At 39.1% G+C, this 24,473-nt stretch overlaps 1 protein-coding gene across 1 annotated transcript; it reads right to left on the reverse strand.

The window, feature by feature from the left end:
* Positions 1–266: 266 nt before the first annotated feature.
* Positions 267–23,908, reverse strand: CLGN (calmegin; the record flags this gene model as incomplete). The annotated part of the gene is made up of 15 exons (XM_084262666.1): positions 267–347; positions 2,025–2,131; positions 3,399–3,474; positions 5,249–5,395; positions 5,573–5,692; positions 7,155–7,370; positions 8,583–8,739; positions 9,354–9,467; positions 10,058–10,247; positions 12,033–12,225; positions 13,955–14,036; positions 14,805–14,946; positions 20,320–20,378; positions 23,376–23,446; positions 23,747–23,908. The coding sequence occupies 15 exons, from the start codon at positions 23,906–23,908 to the stop codon at positions 267–269; spliced, it is 1,917 nt and encodes a 638-aa protein (XP_084118792.1).
* Between the last annotated feature and the right edge of the window lie 565 nt (positions 23,909–24,473).

Raw genomic sequence — 24,473 nt, forward strand, 5'->3', positions numbered from 1 at the left:
CAGTTGGCCATCTTGTAATTTTACTTTTATTCTGAATTCAAAACATCAACTAACTCCTCACAGATGTTATTTCTCCTTAAAAAAAGGAAGTCAGGGAAGTTTGGGAAGGTTAAAAGGGGTTACTGACTTAAAACAGGAGGTGGTTAAGTAGCAGTGAGTCCCCCTTTTTCCTTCAAATCTCAGGAACTTGCATGCTGTCACGCCCACTGAAGGGGCATACCAAAAGTTACTATTATCCAGACCTACAAATACTAGCTGGAAGTAACTCAGTCCTTTCGTACTCTTCTTTTGCGCACTGATTTCAGCAAACTGTCTCCAGACCCTGTACTTTCATCAGCTTCTTTCATCTGAAAAATACAAACAAAAACCAAAAGAAAAATTTTGCATTAAAACCACTTAATTATTGAAACTGCACGTTAGTTTATTCCTCATGACCCCCAGTCATATTACCACTTAAGCAATAGATCAGTATTGGGCAGGGGAGGAATCTAACAGTAGATAAAGCAGGTAGAAGGCTTTTCCTTTCTGTGGTCAGAAGGAAGAGAGTAGTTATCCAAACTGATGTCAGGAATTCGGTTGTGTATTTACTCACTGGTTTCAAGCAGCGACTTTAATGAACTTACCAACTTCCTCCAAGTACATCTTATGCTAAGTTTAAATTTCCACTTCTTATGCAAGAAGCTTTTAAAACATTCTAACTGCCACCTTTGGAGAGCTACAAATAGAACCAACTGTTCTTAAATCAGATGTGTTCTCCATCTAAAAGCAACTAGCTCAGAGCGGCACAGGAAAAGCCTCTCCAGCAGGTACTGTGCTCTCAGGCAACACATTGCTTCCTCACCCTGCTGCACCACCTCACAGCAAGCACCTCAGTCAGAAGGAACAGATCAGAGAACATGGCGCAACCTGAGCGAGGACGTGGCTCGCATGGCATCTCACTGGCTAACTCAGGACAGAAACTTGTACACCTCAGAAGTACCCAGAGAAGAGCAAGCCATGACCTCATTACAACACCTAGGCAATGGCATACCCAGATTCACATCTTATCACTTTCACAAAGAGTCACACAAATCTTAATGGGGTTCATCAGATACAATACCTGTAGGTAAGCATGCAAGGAAAACCAAACAACACCTTCATATAGGAACAAGTAGTAATGAGTAAGGCATCATTAATGAAGATTTCCAGTGCTGAAACCATGCAACCTCACACTAAGTAGAGTTTCCTAGAGGAATTTTATGTAAAAAGGACATTGAAGGACATTAAAAAACCTCAAAAGATCTCCCCTACCCTGGGATGGGACTCATTTAGGGAGTGACAAGCACAAGATGAGCAACAGAAATACCGTGGGTGGATCTAAAGCATTTCAGACATACCAGAGTTTCTAAATGAAAAGATAGTGAGGAGTTGACAAGCAGGAAAGGCACACGCAAATTCCATCCTACAATGCTAACCTCTGAAAAACATTTTACAGATTATCATTAATCTGCACAAGAACCTGCAGTTGCTGAATTCAACACCAGTATAGTCATTTGGCTCAAAACCTTATTTTGGAATTAATAAAATTCATAAAAAGAAAACTGAAAGCTGAAGGTTTTTCTAGGTCTCACTGAAAAGCTATTCAGTTAGTAGCACATGTTCCATCAACTGAGTAGCATGACACAGAGATAACTTCTACTGCAGCACGCAAATGTCAAGGTTTGCCATTTGTTTAATAGCCTGTTAAAAACTATATTCCTGTAAAAAGGTTTCATGTTTAGAGGCATGCATCATCCCTTCTGTACTATACTCGTATTTTACAATAAATACCACCACCTAGACAAAATTACATAGCAAGAGACATGTTTCACAAAACCATGCAAAGCATTTGAGGTGACAAACTCAAAAATCCATCCCCCCCACTTCATGATTCAGTTTGTGCCTGAACAGAATGAGAGCCTTACAGACAACAGGGAGGTTAGATATGAGATGGTGAGATGTCAGACAAAGGCAAGGAGAAAATTGAGGTAAAACCCCAAACTTACTTCATCCTCTGAACCAGATTTATTTGACTTATCGCCTTCTTCTTGACTTCCATATGCAACTTCATTTTCTTCTTCATCAATATCTTCACCACCTTCACCCTCATCTTCTGCAGAAGAAATTAATTTTACTTTGCAAACAGAACTATATCAGAAGTGTGCTATCCAGACACACTAGTAAGGAAGAGAAGCCAATGTCAGTCTTACAGTTACTGTTTGCTTTACAACGACCTATAAAAACATCTTCAATAGTGTGGAATTCTCATGCATTATTAGAAATCGACCCGTCAGGTTTCACAACCAACTTTAACAGCTTTCACAAGAGAACATACTCTTTGCAGACTTATAAGTGACCAACTAAAATGACAACCTTAAGTTGGTCCAGTCTGTCAATACACAGGATACAAGGCTACAGTAGCATGTCCCCACTTGTTATCAAAAGGAAAAGCAACGCAAAAAAATAAAGCTGAGATCATAGTTTAAGACAGATGTAGACAAAAAGCTAAGCCCTTAAAACAGAGCTTGGTAAAGATTCACAAAGCCTTTGCTCATATTCTAATGAAGAGATAAGAAACTTCAAATGATGCAAATCCAGCACCTCTCATAAGTACTAAATTTCAATAGAGGGGAAAAAACAAACCAACACTTCAGGCATCAGCAGTAAAAGCCACAGCTGGAAAACCATACTGCTTGAAATTTTTAGTTTTAATTTAGTCTAATATTAATTTACACAGTATTTCATACAACTGTATGTATAACTTCACAAACAAGTTTCAGTCTGCACCCCAATATTCCATTTCTTGGAAACATTCTTTTACTTCCAGGAATATTTTTTCCAGAGGGGAAGAAAAGCAAGGGGACAAAGCAGATCAGTGGACAAGTCAAAAACCCCTCCTCCTTTAATCAACACCACAAAAGTTGACATGGAACACAATAAAACAATAAATCCTATGGACAGTGCCCTGAAAGAGTCACTCTGCCAGCAACTCAATCTCACCAAAGCCCAAGACATCCTCAAGCGTTTCTGAAATCTGCTACTGTACTATGCTTTATTTGGTTTTTAGTAGCCCCATGATAAAATGTGGATCTCAAGTCACTCCACCTGTCAAGCTCTGTTACCGTCAATGCCAGAAAATAAAGCAGCAGATAATGACTATAAGGGAATTGTGAAGATCATTAGGTCCAAAAAGACAGCAGAAAATATTAATGACTGCAGATGCCATACTGAGAAGCCTCAGTGAAAACTCATATCCGTATCTGACAAAAGCTGGCACCCACCAGCTTGAAGTTCTACCACCACCAAAAAACAGAGGAGAAAAAACAGGAAAGAGAGGTCATTTTCAAGTCCCAGCCCAAGTTACTTCCCTTTCTCGGTACCTGAAGAAGCCACCCCACTGCCCATCTTCTTTGCATCCTTTATAAGCTCTCTTTTTGTCTCTTCCATTTCTCTTCTCTGTAGCACAAAGAATCAGCAGAAGGAGGCCGAAGACAAATTCTCTAATGCTTTGAGGTATGAAGAGGCAAAAGAGCAACAGGGAAGAAAGGGGAGGTTTCAAGCTGCACACGTAAAAGGCAGTGGGAAGCGAAGCAATTCTTAGAGAAAGAGAAGCCATGAGAGCAAAATGTAATCCTTCCCTCTGAAGCCTAGAATTTACTTGAATTCATTGGAAGAGCCATACAAAAGCTAACTATGTTAGTTTTACTGTGTTCAGCTTTGTAGCTACACATGAAGGTCTAAAATCAAACCTCTTTTGAAACATCATGAACAGCTGTTTCAAGTGCAATTCTTTAAAAATGTTTTGGGACCTAAAGAGCGTTCCTCTGCAATTGCCTGGGCCTTATTTCTAATGTTCAAACACACATTCCAGCATGATATTTATTAAGTGATGTGTTGTAATTAACTAGAGTACCTGAATTCCAATATTCGTACTTTTAAGACAGGTATCTCAGACACCTTTAGCAACACAAGCATATTAGGTACAAAAGGCATCTATGATCTGCATCAACACTGAGTAAAACAGATTCTGTAAATCAGAAGCAAGGAGCTGGCAAAGTAGGGTAAGATCGCAAGGAAAATATAAGAGGATACAATGCTGAAGTGCTGTACCTACAATTCATGCTAACAAAAAATATATGTAGCACAACTGAAATGAAATGCATACGTAAGGCTCAAATGGTCAGGCAGCTGGACTACATTTAGTGTAGCAAGCATCGTGCCAACAACATACTCGACACTGTGTGCATGGGAACACAGGATGCTGGGTAAACTTCAGTCATACAGGTCATCAACACTCAACAAACACAGTGCAGAGGTTGACAGACCCCAGAAAGTTTCAGTCAGTAATACAAAGTGATCTCAGCACTAAGGGAAAAACCAACCTAGGAAGGTCTGTTAGGTTTTGAACTTTCCATGATAGTCACTTGTCACTTTTTACTTTCTTTGTCAGAGGCAGAATCTGGCAGCAGTCTGAGGCTAAGGATTTTCTCATGGAAGTCAAGATAATGCACTATGAGATCAGTGATTTGCTTTTTATTCATTACTAGAGACCAAGGGAGGTGCTAACAGAACATCAAAGCCACAGTTGAGTAAGTAGCACTAATCTTCAATACAGTAGCACAAGATGATTTTTATCCCTGGATGCCCAAGTACAGCTCAACCTACTGCACCACTGATTTTTCCTCCCTCAGGGGGCAGGGCAGAGCTCCTGCAGGCGCTCAATGCACTGCAACAAAGCAACTCAAAGGAAGCATTTTTCTGTAATTCTGCAATTTTACTGTTATTTTCAGGCTTTCACTAAAATCAGTGACCAGCAGAATAGGTCAAGGTACAACCCTCCCGAAGAAGAGTAAGCAGAAAGACTTCAGGTAAAGACTTAAAGCTATTCCAGACACATTTTAAAGACAACAATGTGACTAACCACTTCAGGTATGTATATCTGAACCATTTACATGTTCAACATACGAAATATTTAGAAGGGAGAAAATACACATCACTGTCTCCAAACCAAAATCCTGGCAGGAGCACATTTCTTGAAACTCAAAAAGTACTGAGGAGAGCCTTTATCAAAGAACTATTAGCCATGGAATGCCACTTGCTAGAGGCTGATCGAAGAGAAGAAGATTCAGAGCAAGGCAAGGTAACTCATTGTCATTACTGGCAATGCAATCCATGAACTAGTCCTATTCATGTCTTCATACTTAATGAAACTGCAAGCTGGCTTGCTCATCTCACCATCTTCAGCAGTATCCTCATTTTCTTTTTCTTCTAAGTCCATTTCGTCATCTTCCAACTCCTCTCTGTCTTGGTTTATTTCTCCCTTTGTAATTGGCTTAGATAGATCAGTTTTTTTGAAGTCAATATCTTCGTCTGTTTTCTACAACAAATTAAAAAAATCAATTGACATTTAAACTCAAAGTAAAAATTAACCAGAACAGCCCCTAACATCAATGGCACATGAGAACTGCATGTTTGCATGTTCTTACACAGATGCCAAGAGTTTTCAACTAAATTAAGAGTAAACCCAAATAAAAATACAGTAAGTGTCTCTAACCTTTGCCGGCCAGCAGAACAATGCACCTAGACCAACAGGGAGAGCTAAAGTCAGGATGTAAAGAACCCAGAGCCATGGGTGGTCTTCTGCAGCAGTCACCAGTTGACTAAACATACCAGGCTATATTAAAAGAAAGAAAAAAAAAAAGGAAGTAGTAACTACTTTGCATCCCTCTCAACACCTAGATATAAGCTTAAAAGATATACAGTATACTTATGTTACCAAAGAAAAGCCTTTATTACCTTTGCTTCTTAATGACTAAAACATTGGATTTCAATACTAGTCAAGTAGCAATGTAACAGATTACAAGTGGATGGCAGGTGTTAAGTAAGAAGGAACAAACCTGGTACTCAAAACATACTAGACCAGCCACTACTCAATTTTGTAAAGTGACATTTGGAGTCTCAGTCACCTCACAATTCACACCCTTTTCCAGCTACTCTTCTTTTCCCTTCACACTGTACTAACTCAGCTGAAACCTCCTAAAGCATCAAGAGCCTCAGAGTAGCAGCCAGCCTCCTGAAGATGAAGTCTTGTTCCACCTGTACTACCGCATTCTCTCCTTTGAGAGCCAGTCATTCAGCGAGTAAGTTGTCCAGCCTGCCAAGTTCTGACTTCTGCAGTAGAGCTACACAGGGAAGGGCCTGGTCCAGCAAGACCTCTGGAAAGGGTCCATCAGCAGCAAGCTTGAGGGGCACAGTAGAGTGAGGGGACTTGGGGGAATCTTTTTTTGCTATCGTTTGCATGGGTAGTTACAGTTCTAGACATTAACCCAAACATTTCAAAAGAATGGCAAGGTCACAGGATGAGGTGGCTTTCTTAATTGCATGGGCAGATATGCTGTTGCTACTTGCTCATCCTGTGACAAACAGAAGCAGTGAGAAATTGGCCATTATCATTTCTTTCCTACAACTGCAGGCCTGCTCTCACCACTCGAAGAAAACACAGTGCAGTATGAAAGAAATTGCAGTGAGCGAAGGCAGCCACCAGAGGGGCTCATGATGCCGCGTGTCAGGACAGCACGGGGAAGGCATCTAGAAAAAACTCTGGTTGCCGGCCAAGGGCAGTTTAGCAACCAAACATGAACACACACAAACAATCACAGATGAAGCCCCATAAGCGTGTGCACTATTTTTAGAACTGCATAATGTACATCTAAGCAGCCATAGGCTTAAAATTATAAAACAGAAAACATACGTGACTGTTTATCCATTCCCCATGGGAAAAGTCTAAAGAACATACACAATCGAGCAAACCACGAGAGAGAAGGGTGAGAAAATTGTCTTTAACTCAGCTTCCATTTGCTGACACACACTAAATTTGTGGTAGCACTGAACAGCTAAAGACCCATTAACTATAGCAAAGCCAGTTTCTCGCTAGGTGATTAGGTACATGGCACCCCTTTTTATTTCAAGAGGATACTGATCTCAGAAAGGTAAAAAGCCAAACTGAGAAAACACCTGCATCATATTCAGCAAGATTGTTAACTGCAAATTCCTATTTGTCAGAAGTAACTGACAGAAAAATTCCAGCACATCTTCCTCACTTCTTTTGGCTATCAAGAATATAATAAAGTTTATACCTCATTAGCACTTGCTACTAATTTCTTCAAGCCCCAGCCATCTGCTGCCCAACGATCTGCTACTTCTTTTTCTGAACATATAATGAAGTTATCAAAGTAGATATCAGACGTCATAGACCAGAGTTCTAAACCAATTGCACTGACAGTAGTCATCTTGAACGGGTGAAGATCTTCAAAATAGTCCGGGTTTGGTATTTTCCGAGGGCTCCAGATACCCTTTTTAAGGGAAGGAAAAAAAGTAAATCACATTATCTCTACCTCACTAAAACAACAAACTGTGAAACAAATCTAAAATAGCTACAACTTCCCAACTATTTAAAATGCATTTGTTAAAAAGACAAACTGTAGACTTTAACACAGATAAAAGCAGAACTGGAAATAGCTTGTAGGATTTTGGCAGATGGATCTCAGTCATCTGCTTTAGGGCAGACCTCTTTTTGTTGACCACACAGGTTACAGTAATAAATGACTGTAGAGAACATCTCCATTCTTCCCGGCACTGGTGATTCCAAGCACAGTCTTAGACATACTCTAAGTACATCTAAGTTTACTTAGAAACCAATTTCCTAATACTGCAGGAAAATAAGACACTGGTATTACCTCTTTCTCCAGTCTTTCCTTATGTAATATATAGTTTTGACTGTCATTCATCAACACAGTGCACACATTTTTGTAAGGGTCAACATGATGGGATGTGAGGTAAGCATCTATTCTTTGCTGGCCTGAAACTGCAGGGCAACTACAGCCTGAGAGCCACATGGTGCCTTCCAGTATATAAACTGACAGCTCTTGTAACCACAAACATTAGGGAAAATTTTAGGGAAGAAAAATTCACCCTTATGATACCTGCTCAAATTAGAGCAAATTTTGTTTACAAATGTGCTCAGGATCTTAAGCTCAAAGAAATCAGATTCAAGTACTCCCCAGTCATAACCAATACAAAGTAACTCTCTAATATCCAACTGTTTACCTCATATCTGGAGGGGAGGAGGATAATCTAATTATCCAACATTGATGCTTCCACTAAAATTGAACTAGTAAGTTGGTCTGCTTACTGAAAGGGTTCATTTAATAAAAAAGTAGTCCATTTTGAAGACCCACACTTACCCCCCCCCCCCAAAAAAAAAAAGAGAGAAATGTTTAATATACAGGGAATTACATTATCATTTAATGAAATACGTGGTACCAGTGCAAATCACTGCAAAAACAACTTTTAACAGAGAACCTGGTTTAATACAGGAAGCATTTCTATTTTCCAGTACACTCTAAAGAAAAAAGGCAAATAGACCACAAAAAAAGCTCAAGGTGTTTAGTGAGGGTATTCAGACTCATTTGAAAATACAAATACATTGTAAGAAAAGCCTATATTAACATAGCTCTTTGACCCAAACCCTACCTTCTAATGACAACCTACAATATTGCTATTACCTGATAGTTAGGATTATCTATCATAGGTGCTTTCCATTTTCCTTTATAGTTGGGGTTATTCTTCATGGGACGCACCCAGTGTCCACAACCAGGTGCAGTATCACACTTTGGATTAGGGATCTGAGGGGCTTCCCACTCCCCATCCATTTCTTCATCCCTACAGGAAAAAACATTTACAGACTACTGATTTGAGATATAAGTGGCTTGAACATCAGCAGTCAGCCTGAAGATAGGCTCCACAAACATTCTGCTGTAACAACCTCAGAATTTTGACCAGCTCGCAGAACTTTACTCAAGAGTATAAGCACTTCAAGTTTTTGTTTTTCTTTTTTTTTTTCTTCAAGAAAGCTACACCCCTTTTTCTTTTTAGAGGTCACATGTTGTTAACTACCACAGCATGATTGAATGCAATTATATTCCTGCACCTGCAGACAGCTTGAAACACTTCTCCCTAAGATGGTTAGAGATCCCTTTGAGACTATATCATGATTTCAAGTTATCAACTTAAAACTGTTTTGTGATTTAACACTGTAGCAAATTCTTTCAAAGAGGTCCTTTGTATTCTGTTGTTGTTTGTCTTCAGAAAACAAAAGGCAATTAACAGGTTCATATTTTTCTAAAAGCAACCCCCCACAAATTTTTGGCCATACTTTACACACTCCAACTTAGTACCTCAAAATACAATGAGGTTTGGATTGACATCTAATCCACAGAGAACACACAGACTCATCTATAGGACACAGTAATGACCTGTACTGATTAAGTTCTTACCAGTCCTTTGGTTTTTTTGCATTAGGGTCTGGAACATACTGTGGTTCATCATCAAGCCATCCCTCAGGCTTAACAGCATCAGGGTCTTCTATTTTGGAAGGCTCATCTTCATCCCTTCAATTGCAGACTTACATTAGAAAACACAGCAGCCTGACTTGAACCAGTGTTCTGTTCAGAAGATTAAGTGGCATGGCCTTTTCAAAGGCATGATAGAATGAGACACACTGATCAAGAGACTTTGATATGCAATTATCTGTTTATAAGTATCTGAATTACATTCCCATTGCTTCAAAGTACTACTTCAACCAGAAATTGCTGCCATCAACTGGCATGCATCAAGTCAGGAGTTCCCTCCTCTTCCTGGGTTGCTGTATGAACAGCATTTCACACAGAAGTCAAAAATCACTGAATGCAAATTAAGGCCATATGGTGAAAAAACAAAAAGCGCTCTTCCTAATTTTTCTGGTACAGTAATCTCAGTTAGTTGCAACCATGAAGGGTAAGAGTTAGCAAAAAAAGCACAATTGTTTCTTTCCTTAGAAGATGACCAGATCCTTGCACTCAGCTCAATCACAATTTCAAACTTTTGGTAGTGAAACATCTCCTAGTAGTCATTAGCAAAAAACAAATTAAAGCCAGTCAAATCATTCAAATGAAAAACCTGCACGTAAAAGGTTTCGCACAGATAAAAACATTCTCCTTACCAGTCATCTGGTTTGACAGCATTTGGATCAGGTATTTTTGGTCTCTCATCCCAGTCATCAGGTTTCTTATCACTAGGATCCTCTATTTCTCTGGAAGGGTTTACTGGAGGAACCATATCCTCAAGAAGACTTCCTTTACTGACAACTGATTGGTCAATTAACATTTCAAAGGTATCATCTGGTTTTAGCACTAGATCAAAAAGACATTTGTATTAAAGAAATAAGGGAAGCATTCATTAGCCAGATATTATTAATGAAAACCTATATAATAAGCATAGGCTTGGACAAATAACAGGAAACAGGATCCTCACCAGAAAAGAGCAACTCACCACCCAGGTACCAGATCTGGACACAAAACATTTAAGTTGCTACTGTGGGGATATATGACCAGTATCTGGCCCCTAAAAATGAAATCTCTAGCAAATTCAATTGTTTTAAAACATCCAAGCACATTCCAGGAGGTTCTTCAAAGATCACTTTGCCGAAATGCCGCTATATTTATTCTTTTAAACACAAAGACGGGCCTCTGCCCTAAAATGCATCTCTGCTGCCAAATTACAGTTTTCTACCTGAAAGCATGGAAACAAGAACTGTGCCACTAACACAGCTGAAAGATCATCAAAACAGTATCTGACAGCCTTGTCCCTCAAATGCCAGGCTGCAACTGCAGAAATTTCTCTTCAAATATTTAGGTGTTTCAGCAAGTGCAAGTAACTGAGAAGCCACGGTCACAGAACTAAGCAGTGTCAGACTCTGCAGCAGATGTATCCAGATCCATTTCTAGTGGCCAACAAGCACATTTCCACATTCCCAAGTGCTTAACAAGTATATTCAGAAGTTCATTTCACACAAAGATTATTAATTCAAATGAAATACTATTCCCCTTTTATGCCAGTTTTATAAAAATGGGTGATGAAGACCAGACTTAGTCTTACAATGACTGATAACATCTAATGAAGCTCTTGCAGCTTTTCAATAGTATTGAAATACCCTTAAATACAAGTGTTCGATCCCTGTGTCTCTTTAGAGACAATATAAAAAAATTGACAATTAAACTTACTTTATCAGCTACATAATGTATTAGAATCACACAGCTCTATGAAGTCTAGTTGAACAGTTATAACAATCAGAGTTTACGTATCTTCAATCACCACTCCTACTGAGCAGCCCTAATCCAGGAACGTGTGCACTCCTTTCCTGCAGGAAGCGCTTTTGTTTCCCTGACTTGGAGGTTTGCTATGGCACACCAACAGTAAGCCTGACCACGGCCAGCAGCTGAACATGCCTTCCACCATTATTCAATGGAAGCTCAAAAGTGCAGTCAATTTTGTCCAATTTGCAATATGCCACAGACTAGCTCCTCCTTCTTCGATTATTTAATCTTCCACAGGAATTAGAAAAAGGGAAGGGAGAAGGGGAAGAGCTACAGAATTAAAGTGTCATCTCTGCTTTCTGTCCACTGGTACAGAAAGAGATATCACATGAATTACACCCAGACCACACCCACTCTTTCAGAAGTACCTGTTCACAAATACTGCTGCAGATGCAGGTGTTAATGAGAACTCAACCTGTGGAGGGGAGTTGTGTGCAGCATGCTGCAGATATTAACTCAATTCTTGGGAACTCCGATGCCTTCCTAGAAACACTGGACAGTTGTGGGATTTCTAATACCTTTCTTGACAGATGTATTTTTATCATAATAAGTACCAAAAGTACTTATCAATTCTTCACACTAAAGGCTGTCAAGGGCTGACTTTTTTTTTCCCCTGTAATTGAATTAACAGCAGCATTTCATAAACCACTTACGTCCTGCAGTTAAACTCAGTCATTAAATTATTTACTCCCAAATCTTTAAGCAACCACCCTCAGAATTAACAGACTATTATAAATACTAGACTCAAATACAAAGTTTCAGTGGACAGAAATACATTTGCAATCTCTCCTTTCCCATGTCAGTTTAAGAATTAAACAATACCAAGAGTATAGAGATGTGTCTTCTTGTCCAAGTAGAATTTTTTTAGGTCTACATCAGGACGCTTTGCATGTTTTTCATCATATTCTCCAGTTCTAGGATTCTTATGTCTGAAGATAAAGTGCAGTTTGTAATCTTCTCCACATTTATCTGGTCCAAACATAATAGTATAAGGTGTTTTGTCAAAAAAGTATTCCTGTAGAAGCAAGAAAGCTGAGCATGTGTTATACTGTACATTTTAGGAAGTAATTTTGGGTACTTTTTTCCTTGATGCTGTGGCATACGGCATAGTTACCTTTTTTTTCAAAGGCAACTGAAAACTGGTAAGGTAACCCATTAGAGGAATTGAGCAGTTCTCTCATGTTGCTGGCTGCTCTCTGTTCTCAGGGACCCAAGTAACAGTAGAGATCACTTAAGCCTTTCCAAGGCCCAGTGACTAGATTTATTTAGACCTTACCGTATGTTAAGCAGAAATGCCTATCAAAAAATCGAAATAGCCAAATATCTATAACCTTTGACCAATATTACACTAAAAGATGTAAGGGAACTAGTTACTGTTCTTCACATCAATTTTATTTTCCAAGAGGAAAAAAAAAAACCAGGATAGTATCTGGTATTTTAATCAGTCATCTTGCTCCTCATTAAACAACAAATAACCCTGAAAACAGCAGATATTCTCTTTCAGAGTATGTTGCAGTAAGCTGTTTAGAGCTGTCAGTAACTGTCAACTATTCCTATCTGGAATACACAATCACATGCTACCTTATATTCTTAAGTAATGGCTTGAAGGAAAGCAACACCATTTGATTCTTGGAAGCTTTCTTCTTGAAAGATATATTCTGACATAAGTGTATTGTTTGAAATGAGAAATGAAAAATTAATGTTTAAAATTTTTCTAAATGCAAAGTAAAACATTTTCACTTTATGCACTACAGAAGTGCATGTATTTTAAGTCTGGCCCCTTTTACAACATTCAGTCTTATGAAAAAGTCACTGCTAAGAATTAACAATAATGAAGTGGCTGTTGCAATACCAGTAAGCATATGTATGGCACTGAGACATGTCCAATTTTAAAAGTTAAAAAAACAAGAGAGGGAACATTGACTCCTTAAGTTACCTCATCACACTGACAATTAAACTCCAAAACCAGTACAGGATTAATTAATTGTGAGCCAGGACAAACAGGCAAATTTTGCATTTGCCGTCCTCTGGTTTATCTCCTAGCAATATGATAGACACTAGAAAAAATCAGTTTCATGTGTAATTGAGTTGAATATCTTGATCTCACATCATCTTTTAAAATGTAAAGCTTTCCACTTTTACTGTCATTTATGCATCTTTCCATCATGAAAGATACCATACCTCTACTTGCTTTCATGCAGTCAGTATTATTAATGCTTACCTATTAAAGTTACCTGAGCATAAAACACAAACTACATATAAATTTTAGGAAAAAGGAAGATCACTAGGAAGTTGCACTGTTATTAACAAGTCTCAGAAATGTTTGCAAGCAACTTGTGTGTTGTCATCTCCTAGACTCCCCACAAAGGTACATGTTATCCCTTACATCTCATGAAGGGTCCCCACTGTTAAGTGGTTCTTTCTGACCGCTAGTTTGCACATCAGGTCAAGCAATGCCTTGAGCCTGTCCTGAGAAATCTTGTCTTGGTTTTGCACACACACAGGGCATCACATCTCACTGTTGTTCTCAGTACATGAAAGTCAAGGCTATGGCTTCATGGATAAAACTCGCACAATTCCCAAGGTTTTGTCTATCTATAAGTCCTATGTATCATCTTACCCAATCTTAAGCTTTTAAGAATCAAAGATACTTTAGGAATTAATTTCTTACTGACATTTCACAAGAACAATTACACATTCATCAAACGAGCAACTGATGACAAATGTTAAGTAAGAGGACATACCAGATTCAAGTTGTCACTGCTGGAGAGAAGTTTAATATATGCACCACCACAGTCAATGCCTTCTTGAAAATTTACTTCGTATCTGTGCAAAGAGCAAGTTAAAAAAAATCCAAGCATAAGACAAAAACAAATTAACTTCTGATCTTCAGTTCAATTATGAATACATTAAGACTGTGTATTAGTCACTACTGTCAAAACACTTCTACAAGACCAAAAGTTTTTAATTGCCACACAAGCTAATACACAGTGATGTCAGTCAAAATACACCAGGGTAGCAATTGCTATAGTTGGCACCACCAGTAAGAAAAATTTCACACAGGTATCAACCAACATGCAAACAAAGAGGTTTCTAGAAAGTTTGACATCTTTGAAACTGCCTAGAGGGGTTACCTGGGTATGTCTGTACATACAACTATAGAAGTTTGAACATCAGAAAAAAGTCATATTGCCATGGTGCTCATCATGACTAATATTGCTCTAGTAAATTCAAGATTCACATTGCTTTAGCAGAGCCACACAGTATTCTGTAAGTGGAAAGCACGATATTCAAACTACGTATGACTTGGTTTTTTCAGAGTAAAAGCTGAAAAAGCTAATTAATTTTCAGTCATCTCATAAAATATTAGTTTTTGTAAAAAAATTTAAATGAAGTTTAAATATCACTTAACACTTACACTGCAATCTTACTTGATTATGAAATCATTCATACTTACAGTTCTGATACCTCTGGATATGACAGGCCAATTCTATATGGACGTCAGTATTTTTCTATAAGGCTTCACATCACTTTGATTTAAAGATTTTAATACAAATAATACATTTTAAGTAAAAAATATGAGTGATTACTTACTGAACAATCAAAGGTTTATCATCAAAAACAAATGCCTTTGTTAGCATAGCCGATATTGCATGATGCTTTGCCACTGATTTTAACACTAATCCTCTGTCTCCAGGCACTGTGTTTTCTTTCAGCTCTTCTACTTCCCATCTTCCTAAAACACACACACACAGAGTCTTTGAAAAATAAAAAAAACCTGTATGCTGAAGTAAAGAAATCATAGCCTTGTTGAAAGCAAAGAGTACTTGCCAAAGTAGGGAAAGAAATCTTTAACATCAGATGTCAAGAAGTTAAAACAATAATCATCCACTTCATTACTGGTAATTCTGCCATGGATATAAAACAGTACTCAAGTCCATCTTATGCAAGACCGAAGTAATTGCTCTACAACACTCAAATATGAAAAAACCTCAAAACATTCATGGTACAAAAACTGGCTGCTCTCTATCAAATCAGTTCTAACAGGTGCTTTTCAAGGATTAGAAGCCACTAGTTTTTATTTTATCACCAAACTGTGAAGCTGGAATTCTGCATTGTGCCAAAAATCCATCACACCCAATGTTCTGGCTCAGATTGCAAGAAGGAAAGGAAGCTTAAGGAAAAGTAGTGCAGACAGTTTTAACAAGAAGTGACAAGCTTTTTCTTTTTTCTTTCCCTAAATAACTACATCAGTAAAAACCACAGTTTCCTAACCTTTATAGCCAAATGAAATAAAGTTATTTAAATATAAAGCTGAGATTTTTATCATTTTTCCAATTAAAAAAAGCAGCCAGCCAGGGACTCCAAAGTAGGAAAGAACCACATCCTTACCATAATCCACCACAAACCAATGAAATTTAGTAGAAAAATCAAGGTATTATTACATCATAAAATTTAATTAAGATTACTGCACAAACCTGTAGCATGTGTGACTATCCACTGGATTCCTGTTTAATTGCAATATTGTATGAAAGAATCAATACATTGTAGGTATGTCATTTTATTGCAGTCTGACACTTGCACTGCTAATACAGAGACCTTTTCAGAGTTTTGCTTCATATTTACCAAGTACTATTGTAAAAACGTATTTCAGCCTTAAGAAATTAGCAGCTAAAGAGATGCCTACACTTTGGGTATGCAGAGCTCCAGACAGAAAAATCAACTCTCACTTTCACCCAAGTAGCCAATGCTAACTTTCAGTATTTTAAAGATAGCACATGTGTAAAGTATACCTTATTCCTTGCTTTTAAATTTACAGAAGTCTACAAGAAAACTGTAATATTGTAGATCTGTATCTTTAGGTTGCACTAGCCCACAATGCCTAGAGAAACAGGATTTGTTCAGACCTGAGATTTATTCCCACCACCGTAGCGTAAAAAGCGTTAGTCACCAGGCTCTGTCAGCTAGATGCCTGCACGGTTCTTCCCCTGCCGCTTATATGGAATTGGAATCTTTCAGGTCAAACTTAACCACAGGGGAGATCATACCACATCGCCCCCCACCCTTCCAAGAAGGAAGAGATTTAATCTTTAAGACAAGCGAACAACCCTAGAGCTTTAAAGCGATCATAGAAATTATCCAAGTTTGGGAAAAATACAGTTGATCATTCGGGTGGGCAATATCCGAACAAGATGATTTCTAAAAGGGCAGTTCTATATTCTCGGATATTAGCAGCACAAGATTCACTGGGTTTTGTTTTCCAGGAATGAACACAGCACAAGAGACAGATTACTTTTACAATTCACTGTCATCTTGAAAAAAGCCTATGTCAACATGACTAAAAGGAAGAAAATGTAATGAGTTCTTCAGCATGTGTTTTAGAGGTGATTCATAAACTGTGAAACCAAAACTAAACAGCTAGTTACTTTTATTCAACTGAAGTGCAATTCCTGAAAGGCCATTAAGGAAAGGCAGATACGTATGTCAACACCAAATCCCTAAGTTTTTCCAGCTTGCTAAATACGAGAGAGGAAAATTCCTTCTTCAACCGTGTTCCTTCCTGGAAACTATGACCAAGCAATAGTGCCAGGCAAAAAAAGATGACCAAAAAAAATTCATTGGAAAACAGTTCTAAGAAGCCTTTTTCCCCACAGACAGTGTTGATGTTGAATTGTCTGGGTGACTAAGCAAATATGATTGTTTTCATGTTATAGACCTTCTATCTATCACAAGGCCAAGTAATCAGAAAGATGTCAGCTCCTACAAGCTTTTCATCTGTACAGGTATCTCCTCAACAACTTCAATTACCCAGACATTTGCTGGACAAGCAACAGGGCCAGTCGTATGCAGTCCAGACAATTTCTGCAGTGTGTAGAAGACTATTTCCTGCTACAGATGGTGCAGGAACCTACAAGGGGAGGGCAGGTACTGGACCTTGTTTTTACCAACAAGGAGAGGCTCGTTGGTAAAGTGAAGGTCGGGGGCAGCCTGGGACAAAGTGACCATGAAGTGGTAGAGTTCAAGATCCTGAGTGGAAGAAACAAGCCAAAAAGTAGGATACCTACCCTGAATTTTAGAAGAGCAAACTTTGATCTCTTCCACAACCTAACAGGAGCTATCCCATGCGCGACGCTGTTAGAAGGAAAGGGAGCCTGTGAGAGCTGGGTAGCACAGGACCAGTGCATCCCTTTGAGCAAGAAATCGGGAAAGAGTGGCAGAAGACCTGCACGGATGAGCAGGGAGCTACTGAGTAAACTCAAAGGGAAGCAGAAGGTCTATGAGCTATAGAAAAAGGGTCTGAGCACCTGGGAAGAATATAGGAATGTTGTCAAGTCCTGTAGGGATGCAACTAGGAATGCTAAAGCCCACTTGGAATTGAAACTGGCAAGGGACATAAAGGATAATAAAAAGGGTTTTTTTAGATATGTGAAAAATAAGAGGATGACCAGGGATAATGTGGGTCCCTTGCTGAACGAGGCGGGTGTCCTGGTAACGGGGGATGCTGAGATGGTGGAGATACTGAATGCTGCCTTTTGAATGTCTTCACTTCAAAGGCCCCTCGGGACCCAGACACTGGAAGAAAGTAACAGAGTTTGGGGAATGAAGAGCTTCCCTCTGGTTGAGGTGGGGGTGGTCCAGGAGTGTCTCAAAGGGATTAACACACATAAATCCATGGGCCCAGATGGGATGCATCCATGTGTCCTGAGGGAGCTGGCAGAAGTGATTGCTGAGCCGCTCTCTATCATCTTGGACAGGTCTTGGAGAACAGGAGAAGTGCCTGAAGACTGGAGGATAGCCAATATCACTCCAGTCTTTAAAAAGGGCAAGAAGGAGGATCCAGGTAACTATAGGCCCATTAGCCTCACTTCTGTCCCTGGAAAGGTGATGGAACACCTTGTTCTGGATGCCATCTCCAAGCACTTGGAAGAGAAGAAGGTCATGAGGAGCAGTTAGCATGGATTCACCAAGGGGAGATCGTGCTCGACCAATCTCATTGCCTTCTATGATCTCATCACCAGCTGGGTAGATGGAGGGAGAGCAGTGGATGTCATCTACCTTGACTTCAGCAAGGCTTTTGATACTGTCTCCCATGACATCCTGATAGCAAAGCCGAGAGAGCATGGGATAGATGAGTGGACAGTGAGGTGGGTTGAGAATGGGCTGTTGGACCGAGCTCAGAGGGTGGTGATCAGTGGAGCAGAGTCTGACTGGAGACCTGTGACTAGCGGTGTTCCCCAGGGCTCAGTGTTGGGTCCAGTCCTGTTTAATATCTTCATTGACGACCTTGATGAGGGAATAGCATCCACCCTCAGCAAGCATCCCCATGATACAAAGATGGAAGGAGTGGCTGACACGCAGGAACACTGTACTGCCATTCAGTGAGACCTGGACAGGTTGGAGAGCTGGGCAGGGAGAAACCAGATGAGATTCAACAAAAGCAAGTGCAGAGTCTTGCACCTGGGAAGGAATAACCACTTGTATCAGTACAAGCTGGGGGACAACCTGCTGGAGAAGAGCTCTGTGGAGAAGGACCTGGGGGTCCTGGTTGATGACAGGTTGGCCATGAGTCAGCAGTGTGCCTCAGTGGCTAAGAGAGCCAATGGGATGCTGGGGGACATCAGGAGGAGCGTAGCCAGCAGGTCAAAGGAGGTGATCCTCCCCCTCTACTCTGCCCTGGTCAGGCCCCACCTGGAGTATTGTGTCCAGTTCTGGGCTCCCTGGTTTAAAAAGGACAGGGATCTCCTGGAGAGAGTCCAGAGAAGGGCTACAAAGGTGATTAAGGGCCTGGAGCATCTCCCCTATGAGGAAAGGCTGAGTGAGCTGGAACTGTTCAGCCTAGAGAAGACTGAGGGGGGGACCTTATTAATGTTTATAAATACCTTAAGTATGGGATGCAGGGGGAATTAGCCAGCCCCTTTTCAGTGGTCTGTGGAGACAGGACAAGGGGCAATGGCTGCAAGTTGGAGCACAGGAAGTTCTGCACCAACATGCAGAAGAACTTTTTCACAGTGAGGGCGACAGAGCCCTGGCACAGGCTGCCCAGGGAGGTGGTGGAGTCTCCTTCTCTGGAGATATTCAAGACCCCTCTGGACACCTATCTGTGCAATATGAGCTAGGGAGCTGCTTTGGCAGGGGTGTTGGACCCGATGATCTGTCGAGGTCCCTTCCAACCCCTACGATTCTATGATTCATTTTTGCCAGTTATTTCTGGTCACTGCTAAACCTAAAACAAATTTTCTTTATTGTTTTGCACACCAAGCTACACCAAGTTACATCTGCTTACTACCTTCTATTAACATTAATTGATTTCATTTGACATAAGAGAAGCAAATACTTTTCTTTTGCAGCAGAAACATTTTCCGTTCTTCCCACTTTCTCCTGAACTAAAGAAATTCAGGTTGCAAATTTATTGCCATAGATCACACACCTGTCAAAAAGTTTGATTGCACTCAAGCAGGCAATTCTAGCCTAGTAATTAAATCAATTGCAAACCTCAATGATAAAAGCTTTCAAAACATCTTTTTCATTATTACTTTCTAAGTGGTGGGGTTTTTTGTGGGATTTTTTCTTCCCCGACTACCATTAAGAATAAACTGCACAAAAACCACTGGAGAAACTTACATTAATGCACAGAGAATCTGAAAAAGTATTATAAAGAAAAACCTCATGTATTTCACTTTTTTGTTTCAGAGGTAAGACTAGGAGACCAACCCATGAATCAGTAGGACAGATGCAGCAACATGCTGCTTTAGAAACTTGTTTAACAACTGAAAGTGGAAAAATCTCTCCAACACAGTATCGGAGAAGGAAGCTTTCAAGAAGCATTATTCATAAACAATCACAATCAATACTGAATATTCAGATGCCAGAGGATATTCTGGTATCACACATTATAACAGATAGTCCGGATGACAAAAGAATTATCTTCATGCTAAGTAACCCAACAAGCAACATTTCCCATATCCCAGATTCAGGAAAACAGTCATTGTACAAACGAACAGCTTTGGCCTACGCCATCTAGGTTTTCAAGTGTAAGAGATAGTTATTTCTCAACAGGCAAGAGAACATCAGAAATGATATAGTGGAGGCACACATTAAAACCACTTACCATCATATTTAGCAATGTTATCATCCGTGTCTTCTTTCTTGGTTTTAGACAACACCCACCTAAAACAACAAGCATATTTAGTCACTGAACTATCTATGCAAAGCTGTATTATTTAACTAGCACAGGAAAAACAGCTTTCCCTTCTGGGCTGTGAATTTGTAATGATTTTGACAGTCAGCATCATGAAACTTTGTGCAGTTCAAAGAACACTAAAATAAAATTAAAATAAATTATAATATAGCATTCCCAAATACTTCCTAAGAATGTAAATGAATATACACTTATTTTAAATTAAGTTATTCTGGATAAACTTCAGTGTTGTATACAAGCTGATTTTTGAACGTAAGAATATCACATAAGCATGTATGGAAAATCACCAAGTGTAAAACCCTCAATATAATAAGGGAAAAAATAATCAGAAGAAGCCTCAACATCACCTGACAGAACCAGTACATACGCATAGTGGCATACAAAAGGAAGAGGTAAGTGTCCAAATGACAAATGCAATTACGCACTGAACAGATTCCAAATGTATCGCACAGAGAGGATCTCAACAGGGCAAACAAGCTCCTGAGAGCCGTGACTCCATGAGCAAGGCAAACTCAGCTTATCAAACTGACATTTCTGAAGAGATATGTACAGACCCAACACACGAAGTGTACATTTGGAGGAGAGATAAAAAAAAAAAGAAAAGAGAAGGAAAGGAGGACAGCCCCTCCCTCATCGGGTCATACAGCAGTTCCATCCTGAGCCATGCACAGGAATATCTTAAGCAAGACCATCACTCAACTCTTCATTGTATCAACCACAATACTACATTCTCCTGATTAACTCCTTAACGAACATTTTTCATTCATTCTGATCTATCTTCTGCATGGAGTATTTCAGGGATCAATACTCTTTTTTTTTTTGATTGAATTTCACATTTATTCACTGTTAACAGAAGCTCAAAATCTTCAGAGTATAAATGGCAAACTAGATTTTTGGTCTACCAAGAGAAAGACCAAGGAGGAAAGAAAACACCTCTAAGTCATGCAAAGATTTTGAAGGCTCATTCTCAAAAAAGCTCCTCTATTCTGGTGACTTACTTAGTCAATTTCTACACACTCCTTCCCCACCTTTTTGGAAAGACAACATGCTGCTTCCTCTCTCATACATCTTAGTTCCATACTTGTTGCTCTTACATAAATCTCATAGAGCTACATCAAAAGATCCCAAGCACTGCAGCTAAAGCTTTTAGTATTAGATTTAGTAGGACGAAACTAATCTTTGAACAGAACTCAAAACTAGAAATTGGTATGAATGACATCATTCCAATACCCCTGTAAAGTTTTTGCATTTGTTAATCAAGGTTTTTGGTTCTGGGTTGGTGTTTTTTGTGTTGCTGTTAACAGTCATTATCGCTTCTATTTAATAGGTTTTTGTCATCATTGGTACTGCTTTTGTATTACACTCAATGTTTAGAAGTAACACATCATTAAGACCAGCAATACACTGAAGACAGGAACTTTCTAACTTACGTTCCTTCTACATTTGATCTAAATATCTAACAAAAATAAGAAAACCTGAAATGTGAGTAATGACAGACTAACATTCAGTGGCCTGAGGTTCCCAGTAACTTTAGAGAAGAAATCAGTTTAGAAACAATTGAAAAAAGGGAGTAATATTCAATCTTACAAGAGTCACTGGTGCCCACTACCATGTTATTTTGTTTACAGCTTAAATCATGTATCCTCAAGAGACACAATAATGGTATCTCCTCACTCCCACAGCAGTCAGACCTCAGTCTTCTCACAGGAAGTAAAAAAAGCAGCTTTGCATACTACCATAATGGAAGTATCATATTGCATCTCCTTTCACTGCAGTCTGGCTCTTTACAGGAGACTCAGGCTTTGTTCCATCCATTTTATAACATAGGAAAACACCTTTTTTCATGATTCTTCACAAATCAAGAACTAGCTCTTGTTCAGCAGCATCAGTGTACATGAAAAATCTCAACCAATAAGATAACCTGATTTGCCACTAAAGCAAAGACTTTCACATTTTAAAAGCTTTTCTCACAGCAAGAAAGTGGTCTAAACTCATCACTCCAACTCTTACTAAACAGTTCTACTGCGTTCACAAATTCTATCTGAATGCCAACTTAATTTGAGCCAGTGACAGCAGACTCACCTGGCTGGATTCAAAACCAAAAAGTTACTGCTCATACAGACCACATTTACGTGATACTCATTTGTGTTTTCCTTGATAATCTACACACTATACATCTGAGCTAACACGAGGACTGAAAGCCAAGTTGTCTTCAACTGAAAGTAGTAAGTACTCCAGAAATAGGAAGCAATAGACTATATTCACTCTTACTGACAGTGCATAGGTGGCAACTATTTCACAGCGTGCAGATTTGCACCCAGTAACACAAGTCACCCAGTGGCAGTTACACCTTATGCTGCCATTCTGTTGGCAGAAAAACTTAAGATACAGGCAAGACAAAAGCTTCTGGCTTAAGAGTTGCCGAGACAAACCGGAAGATTTAAAATTTCAATGCAGTTAAGGTCAAACTGCCTAAGAACACTTCAGCAGTCTCACAAATATCTACTTCTTATTGAGCATGGGAAGCAATACAGTAAATGAATTTAAAAAATCTGCATTCCCCAACAGAGCTTTAATCTATAATGCTGAAGGTGCTGTCTTCTTACAAACACCTAAGTGCTTGTGACAAGGGAATAAGAGTTTGCTCTTGCAGTGTAATGGCTATGCACCTCACATTACGACTAGCTACAATCAATCTTTAAATTATATTATTTTTCTTAATGTCTATAAACCCAGAACGCATTAAAAGCTTCCTTCAACCACAAAAAATAGCAACATAAACAAGATGTTAACTGTCCAGTTTAGCATGATGATGGACCAAGCATTAGCAGCCTTCCCAATCCTAACCCCCGTAAAAATTAAATTTTTATAAAGATACTAGGAGAAAAATGAATACAAAGTGAGTCCTGTCACTATATAATAAACTGATGAAAGTAGAATTTTACAATTTTATGGCATAAACTTACCCAGACAATACTCCATCAAAGGTTTCTGTAAAATATACTTCCCCAGTTGGCTTTGGAGTCTGGTACACAACCTAAAAGACAGAAAAGAAACTCCTTGCTTCTCTAGAAATGGTATGATAGGACTTTGAAGAAAAGGTTCTACATTAAATCGCATTCCAGCAAAACTTTTTTGTGACTGTCCACTGCAGGCAGGAGATCAGCTGTTACCCTTCAGCACAGCAGAATCATTCATTAAGCTTGTCTTACATGTACAGTAGTTGTCAACTCCATGTGTACTCTTTTTAAAACGCATCTGTCCATAAAATTCTTTACTAGTTATAACTATATATCGCTTCCAATTAAATAAGCTTTAAAGAGTTCCATAATCTTACCTCTATGGAAGGTTTTTCTCTGTCAGCATCAGCTTCTTGAGACTGTTTGTCAAAATCCTCCACTTCAACATCTGCATCCATCATTTCTTCATTCTCCGTTTCTGCAGTCACTGAGCTAATTATCAGGACACCCAAGCACAGCCAGTCCCACTGGAAGTGCATCCTGGTTATCTGAAGAACTGAAAGTTTTAAAAAAACTTTAAATATTGTTGCAAGGTTATTATCAATACTATTAAATTTCACCACAGACTTTATCCACAAGAAGAAAACCACATTCAATTAATAAGGAATAAAGATCACAAAATATTGTAGCAACAACTTTTAAAGAGCTGTATCTTAACTTGAAATGTTTCTTGCTACACAGACCTGCCTCAGGCTCTTTTTTGCTCCCTGGTGACCCTATGGAAGTACACACAGCCTGTTCCCTTGCCTTGCCAGGCCACAGACTTAGCAAGAATCCACAATATATATGTGTTTAAGAGCTGTGTAAGACTTTTCATTTTTCTCATTCCGTAACAATTTGAAAAAGTAATCAAATTGAGTAAGTCCCTATAGCATAACAAAAAGTAACATCCCCTTCATTAGGGAAAATAAAATGGACAGATTTAGGGCAGATTATTGTCCAATGCCAGAATTACTCTGTATTTGGCTTTTCTTCTGCTGTCTGCCTTCCTAGAGTAGAAGCTCCTATCAACTCCAGCTCTAAGTGTCCAAAGAAAGCCTAAGA

The sequence above is a fragment of the Gallinula chloropus genome, assembly GCF_964237585.1.
Source record: "Gallinula chloropus genome assembly, chromosome: 4".
Classification (NCBI taxonomy): domain Eukaryota; kingdom Metazoa; phylum Chordata; class Aves; order Gruiformes; family Rallidae; genus Gallinula; species Gallinula chloropus.